This window comes from Alosa alosa, chromosome 8 (genome assembly GCF_017589495.1).
Source record: "Alosa alosa isolate M-15738 ecotype Scorff River chromosome 8, AALO_Geno_1.1, whole genome shotgun sequence".
Lineage (NCBI taxonomy): Eukaryota > Metazoa > Chordata > Actinopteri > Clupeiformes > Clupeidae > Alosa > Alosa alosa.
Genome location: NC_063196.1, coordinates 24,211,635 through 24,219,134, shown reverse-complemented (window position 1 = coordinate 24,219,134; position 7,500 = coordinate 24,211,635). Strand labels below are relative to the sequence as shown.

At 43.2% G+C, this 7,500-nt stretch overlaps 1 protein-coding gene across 1 annotated transcript in view; it reads right to left on the bottom strand.

Moving 5' to 3' along the window:
- The window catches only part of nbas (NBAS subunit of NRZ tethering complex), a 201,557-nt gene that overhangs the window by 109,036 nt on the left and 85,021 nt on the right, over positions 1 to 7,500 (bottom strand). Inside the window, 1 exon segment of the mRNA XM_048249961.1 lies at positions 6,274 to 6,387. Coding sequence (XP_048105918.1) covers positions 6,274 to 6,387 — 114 coding nt within the window.

The window sequence follows — 7,500 nt, the reverse complement described above, 5'->3', positions numbered from 1 at the left end:
GAACGATTTTTAAACGATAATGGGGTGTTTTCCGATTATTTAGTTTGTGGAAGAATTGTTGTATAAAAGCAATATAGCACTCGTGATCGTGGGATTGGTCATGGATATTCCCACACCCGTGGGAATATCCATGACCAATCCCACTCTCACTCGTGCTATATTGTTTAAGCATAACGCACACAGTGGACACTGTAATCTATCTGAGCATAACGCACCCAGTGGACACTGTAATCTAGCTGAGTATAACGCACACAGTGGACACTGTAATCTATTTCCAATCAGGAGGAGCGGCCTCTTCATCAAGTCCAGGGAACAAACGCAGCCTCTAATTTAATTATTAGTGAATACCAATGTGCGATATGTGCTCCTAATCAACAGCCCTCCGCATGCTGAGGACCTAGACAAATGTTTCAGTTATGAGCGCAACCTCGGTTCCCTGAGGGAGAATGCGAGATGTCACCCTCAGGGTATAGCCTGCAAGCAGTGAAGAATATGTGCCTTGTAGACATCATCCCAAGGGAGGTGTCAACGTGCCGCGGCTGACAAAGAACTGCATTGAATAATAGTGCTTTGACCTGCATTGAACTACCGATCAGAGTTACATTGGCACAGACAGAATAGTAAGACACCAGCAACACCAAGGTCTTCACACATAGGTATATTAGATAGACCAAGGTCTTCACACATAAGTATATTACATAGATCAAGGTCTTCACACATAGGTGTATTACGTAGACCAAGGTCTTCACACATTGGTATATTACATAGACCAAGGTCGTAACACATAGGTACATAGGTATATTACATAAACCAAGGTCGTAACACATAGGTGTATTACATAGACTAAGGTCGTAACACATAGGTGTATAACATAGACCAAGGTCGTAACACATAGGTATATTACATAGACCAAGGTCGTAACACATAGGTATATTACATAGACCAAGGGAGAGGGACTGACAGCCCAACCATAGCTAAAATACTACACACCAGCTGACCAGCCGCACACATGCCTGACTGAAGGCAGCTTATCAGAAACAAACTTCTTGGCACCTAATTAGCTAAGGTTAACAAGTTGAAGCTAACACCATACAGCCTGACTACCTGGGAAATCTGCGTACAAACTAATTAAAAATATATAGGCAGGCACTATGCAGTGATTTGTTGTAGATAAAAGTGTTTATGTGCATACAAATCTAAAAAATGTACATCAAATATACTGAGAGGGAAGCCTCATTTACACAGCAACACAGGAGAGCAGGAAGCAATGGGGCAAGATCGATAAATAAACAGTGTCTAATCTCTGATCAGATTTGACAATGTCTCCTTAAATTAATCAAAGACACGATCACATCAAAGGGTGAGTAATGATGGCTAATAGCCTTCCCAACCATTTATGACATGTTATTTTATGAATATTTGATATTTTTATGAGTGATGATGATTCATCCTCTCTCTCCCTCTCATGGATGAGATGAAAGGCTACAGATGAGATGAGGAGTGAAGCCTCCACACGTGGAACACTTAATGCTGGGGCCTTTTTTTGGGACTAATAAATAATGCTGGATTTATTTTCTTATTTATGTGACTTAACTTTCTTCAAACACAAACACACACACACACACACACACACACACACACACACACACACACACACACACACACACACACAAACTCATGTAACGGATGCTTTGATCTCAATTTGTGTGTGTGTGTGTGTGTGTGTGTGTGAGAGTGTGTGTGTGTGTGTGTGTGTGTGTGTGTGTGTGTCTGGTGGTAAATTAGTGCAGCAGTCTGAGTTGCTCATCAGAGTCCTACTGGAAGAGTCTGATAAGAATCTCCTGGAGTCACTTAACGCCCCAAACTGCACATCAAAGATGAGGATGGAGGTATGGAGGTGTGTGTGTGTGTGTGTGTGTGTGTGTGTGTGTGTGTGTGTGTGTGTGTGTGTGTGTGTGTGTGAAGGGGATTGGGGCATAGAGCGAGACAGAGAGAGAGAGAGAGAGAGAGAGAGAGAGAGAGAGAGAGAGAAGGTGAAAAGCAGAGCCTGAAGAAGGGAGATAGAGTGATAGACTTACGGAGAGAGAAAAAAGAGAGGGAATGAAGGTGGGGGGAAAAGAGGAGAAGATGTGGAGATGGAGAGATAACACTCCACTCCATTAGTAAACCAACATGATCTTACTTTCTCACACAATTACATCAACAACACATCAAACAAAAGAGTGAGAGAGAGACAGAGAGTGTGACAGAGAGAGAGGTGTAAAACTAAAACCAGAGATGACGGAGAGATAGTGAGACAGAAAGAGGGAGATGAAGGAAGGAGGGAGAGATAGAGAGATATGATACTGAATCAGCTGCTCCTTGTGCACAAATGGTGTGTGTCTATGCGTGCGTGCGTGCGTGTGTGTGTGTGTGAGTGAGTGAGTGTGCATATGTCTAGCCTCACAGGATCAGTGATCCCAGGATGAACACCAGCACTGATCACTCTCTATTAGTCACACTCCTGCAACACTCATCACATCAGGCAGATAATCGCACACACACACACACACTTCTCTCGGTGCTCTACACACCTCTCTTCATGCTGTTCTAGACCAGTCCGGTGCTCCATACAACTCTCTACACGCTGTTCTAGACCATTCCGGTGCTCTACACACCTCTCCTCACACTGTTCTAGACATGTCTCAGTGTTCAGTGGACGTGATATGAACTGACTTGTGCATTTATCTTGATCCTGCAGTGCTACATGTTTCTAGAATTGTCTGCAATGTCCAATACACTTCCCTTTGCTGTGCACGTCCCTGTGTCTCTATACTGCTCTGTGTCTCTATACTGCTCTGTGTCTCTATACTACTGCTCTGTGTCTCTATACTGTTCTGTCCATCTCTGTGTCTCTATACTGCTCTGTGTCTCTTACGCTATTGAGGGCAAACTGAAAAGTGTTTGCGCTGCTGCGCTACTTTGTTGTGTTTACACTCCTCCTGTTTATTCTGTCCCCCTACAGGCCATCTTGTGTCCAGCCAAGTGATGATTGTGGGTTGGGCAACGTCTATAAGGACGCCTTGTTTGACGTCCGGGCGCTCTCTCGCATTCACTTCCCATCCGCTCCCGTCGGCAGACGCAGGGCAGCTTTGTGGTGCCTCGCTGGCACGTCACGTTCTTTGTTTAGCTTTGTTTAGCAAAAGAGTTGATGTAGTGATTTTGCTCCCCAAGCACGTTTCCCGTATGGGAGTGATCTTTGTTGTCTTTAGTTATAATTCATATTTAGAGCAGGTGGTATTTGGTGATGGGTTTTCACGTTATTTAGTTTAGGTTTAGTTCAGCACAGCAGTAAGCGGACCCGGAAGTCTCAAACAAAGACAACAAACCATGTCTTTTGTTTCTGGTCAGCTAGAATCATAACCCTAGACCATGTCTTTTGTATATTGCTCTGTGTCTCTATATTGCTCTGTCCATCTCTGTGTCTCTATACTGCTCTGTGTCTCTATGCTCTGTGTCTATATGCTCTGTGTCTCTATACTGCTCTGTCCATCTCGGTGTCTCTATATTGCTCTGTGTCTCTACATTGCTCTGTCCATCTCTGTGTCTCTATACTGTTCTGTGTTTCTATACTGCTCTGTCCATCTCTGAGTCTCTATATTGCTCTGTGTCTCTATATTGCTCTGTGTCTCTACATTGCTCTGTGTCTCTACATTGCTCTGTGTCTCTACATTGCTCTGTCCATCTCTGTGTCTCTATACTGCTCTGTGTTTCTTTACTGCTCTGTGTTTCTATATTGCTCTGTGTCTCTACATTGCTCTGTGTCTCTACATTGCTCTGTCCATCTCTGTGTCTCTACATTGCTCTGTGTCTCTACATTGCTCTGTCCATCTCTGTGTCTCTATATGTCTCTGTGTCTCTACATTGCTCTGTCCATCTCTGTGTCTCTATACTGCTCTGTTTCTATACTGATCTGTCCATCTCTGAGTCTCTATATTGCTCTGTGTCTCTACACTGCTCTGTGTCTCTACATTGCTCTGTGTCTCTACATTGCTCTGTCCATCTCTGTGTCTCTATATGTCTCTGTGTCTCTACATTGCTCTGTCCATCTCTGTGTCTCTATACTGCTCTGTTTCTATACTGATCTGTCCATCTCTGAGTCTCTATATTGCTCTGTGTCTCTACACTGCTCTGTGTCTCTACATTGCTCTGTGTCTCTACATTGCTCTACATTGCTCTGTGTCTCTACATTGCTCTGTCCATCTCTGTGTCTCTATATTGCTCTGTGTTTCTACACTGCTCTGTGTCTCTACATTGCTCTGTCCATCTCTGTGTCTCTATATTGCTCTGTGTTTCTATACTGCTCTGTGTCTCTACATTGCTCTGTGTCTCTACATTCAATTCAAAGGAGCTTTATTAGCATGACTGTTTGGATACAGTGTTGCCAAAGCCAGTGTTACAGATAACACAGTAGTGTCACAAAAGAAAGAACATAGACATACAGCAATGCAGGTAAACATGTGAACACAGAATAAACAATAGCATGTGAGTGAGTGAGTGAGTGAGTGAGTGAGTGAGTGAGTGAGTGAGTGAGTGTGTCCGTGTGTGGGTCCGTGAGTACATATGTATATTAAGTATATATTTATGCACAAGAACATGTATGTGTCTGTTAACACAGACAGGTCCTTGTTTTTTTTTGCTATACCATGTCCCTCATGTTGTGACATTTTAAGACATGTTGTGCTGCCAGGGCAGCAGAGGGCCCTTCTCCAAGAAGTATGGCCATTTTATTATTGTCTTCAATGTCTATAAAATTTGGTATGACTTTTTGGATGTTCGTGAAAAAGGTCTGTCTTTTGCTCTGTCTATTCTCTGTCCATCTCTGTGTCTCTATACTGCTCTGTGTCTCTATATTGCTCTGTCCATCTCTGTGTCTCTATACTGCTCTGTGTCTCTATATTGCTCTGTCCATCTCTGTGTCTCTATATTGCTCTGAGTCTCTATATTGCTCTGTGTCTCTACACTGCTCTGTGTCTCTACACTGCTCTGTCCATCTCTGTGTATCTATATTGCTCTGTGTCTCTATACTGCTCTATCCATCTCTGTGTCTCTATATTGCTCTGTAAATCTCGGTGTTGTGCACTTCTCTGCAGCTGTGTATCTGACTGACTGGTATTAACATGCAGGGCAGCAGGCAGGAGGATCCAGAGAGAAAGAGAGAGGAATGAGAGAGAGAAAGAGAGAGAGGAATAAGAGAGAGACAGAGAGAGAGAGAGAGAGAGAGAGAGAGAGAGAGAGAGAGAGAGCTCATCCAGAGAGGAGTGGGGTTCAACCCAAACCTTCACAGGCGCAAGACGAGGAAAAGCAGCAGCCTCTTCAAAGCAAGAGAGGCAAAGAGGATGCCAATGCTTGGAATTTGTACTTTACACACACACACACACACACACACACACACACACACACACACACACACACACACACACACACACAGATACCACAAAACCACTTTTAAAATGGCATTTTTCTACAAACATTCACTGTGTTTAATGTCTGGTGCACGTGCACACACACACACACAGTTGCCATTCACAGTCCCCTGTGATTCAGATGCATCCATAATGAGGCGTGATGAGCTGTCATTGAGCAGTGATTTACCACCGCTCATCTGGTTCACCAAACAACCCCCAGAACGTGGTTCCACTGCGAGCTGGGACGCTGTGAACAATGCAATATTAATGGCCTTGAACACGCCGCCACAACCATCTTCAAAAGACACAGCCCATTACTAATAAATGCCATTTTAAGTGTGGATCCATCACTGCAGGTCGTATTGAGCGACGGTTATTGACAAAGGTGTTTGATATGATGAATGAGTCAGTAGGACGAATTAGATGATGGCTCGTTACTGGTGGGGGTCACTACTAATGACCAGGGGTAGAAGTGGCATTTGGTGACCTTTCCTAACTCCATTCTCCAAACACAGCCCAGCTTATTCCTTTTGATGTGGGTTCATTTAAGTCTTAGCTCATTAATTGTAAACCGCCTCCATCACACATGCAACAACCCCAATCCAAGGCAACGTGGTTTCACCGACAAAGAAACCATTTTACCCGGTGATATCATGCAGAGTATTTACTAAAAGGCGTATTACAAAAGTTTAAAACATTTACGATCAGATTACCAAAAGTCATTAATGCTGGTAAATCCAATAATATGAAGAAATGTTTTAATTACATGGTTATTACATGGTTAATAAAGCCTTTCTAAAGTTCTTATAAGACTAAGGTGCATTACCTGCCACCCGCAGCAGTCTAGCCAGCTCCAGCAGAGTGGTGGCTTGGCGATGGGCTGAGGGGCACTGGGACACACACTCCCTTATCAGGGACAGACGATCCTCACGCAGACGGACTGCAGACACAGAGAACAGGGGGTAGAGAGAGAGAGAAAAAATCAAACCAACATTACATTAAAAGGATTAGTGTTGACAGATTGGAATTGAAGAGGAGCAGAGAGAGATAGAGTGAGAGTGTGTGTTTGAGAGAAAGAGAGAGAGAAAGCGTGTGTGTATGTGTGTGTGTGTGTGTGTGTGTTGAGTAGAAAGAGTATGTGAGTGATACATCTCTCTGCATCAATTAAACTGCTTGCATTAGTCCAACACGATTTTAATGTGTGCAGATGTCACTACTAGGAAGCAAGCCTAATTAAATCTGAAGACTTAGACCACTGCACACACACTGTGTAAGACAGTCATGGTTATTCAATCAAAAATACAAATAAACAACCAACCAACCAACCAAACAAACACACACAACCCCCCCACATACACCGATACATTTTGGATAGGCTATATGTTACATGCTGTGTGTTGTTCTGTAAGTCACTTTGGACATAAGCATTAGCTTATGTAAATGTTGTCAATAGACTGCTTTCAGTATATCAGTGTTCTAGAAAGCTTTAAGGTACAAAATGAAACTCTTGTCTGTGTGTGTGTTAGGGCTGTCACTTTTGTGAAAAAATCCTTTTCGATTTTTGAGACATAAATGTTCATTGAATCGATTGTAAAAGACGTTTCCATTTTCAATGCCAAATATAGGCCAATCCACGGACAACTAACAGCCATTAGGACGAACGTAGAGAGGGCGCTTGAAGACGCACAAGCCAGCAATATTTCTGATGATTTATTGGCGTGAAGTTTTTACAATGACAAACAGGAGTGCAACATTCTCGAAAAACAATAAGCAGAGTGGACTGCCATAACATCAGTGAAAAACATTACTGCAGGCTTCAACGTTTGTGTTTTACGATTAAAAATGTCAAACAAATTTCGCCTCACGAGGGACCCTCCTCATGACTGCACAGTTTGCGCTTTATCTTCTCCATAGTTTGATCTACCCAAAACCCGGTGCTTCCATATGGAACTCCCAAGTTATTAGGTCTTATCACCGCTCTCTCTCAGTTTTGTACAGGTTGATCGCCGTTGTCCTCCATTTTTTTGGCAAAAACACCAGCAGCACAGCAGCC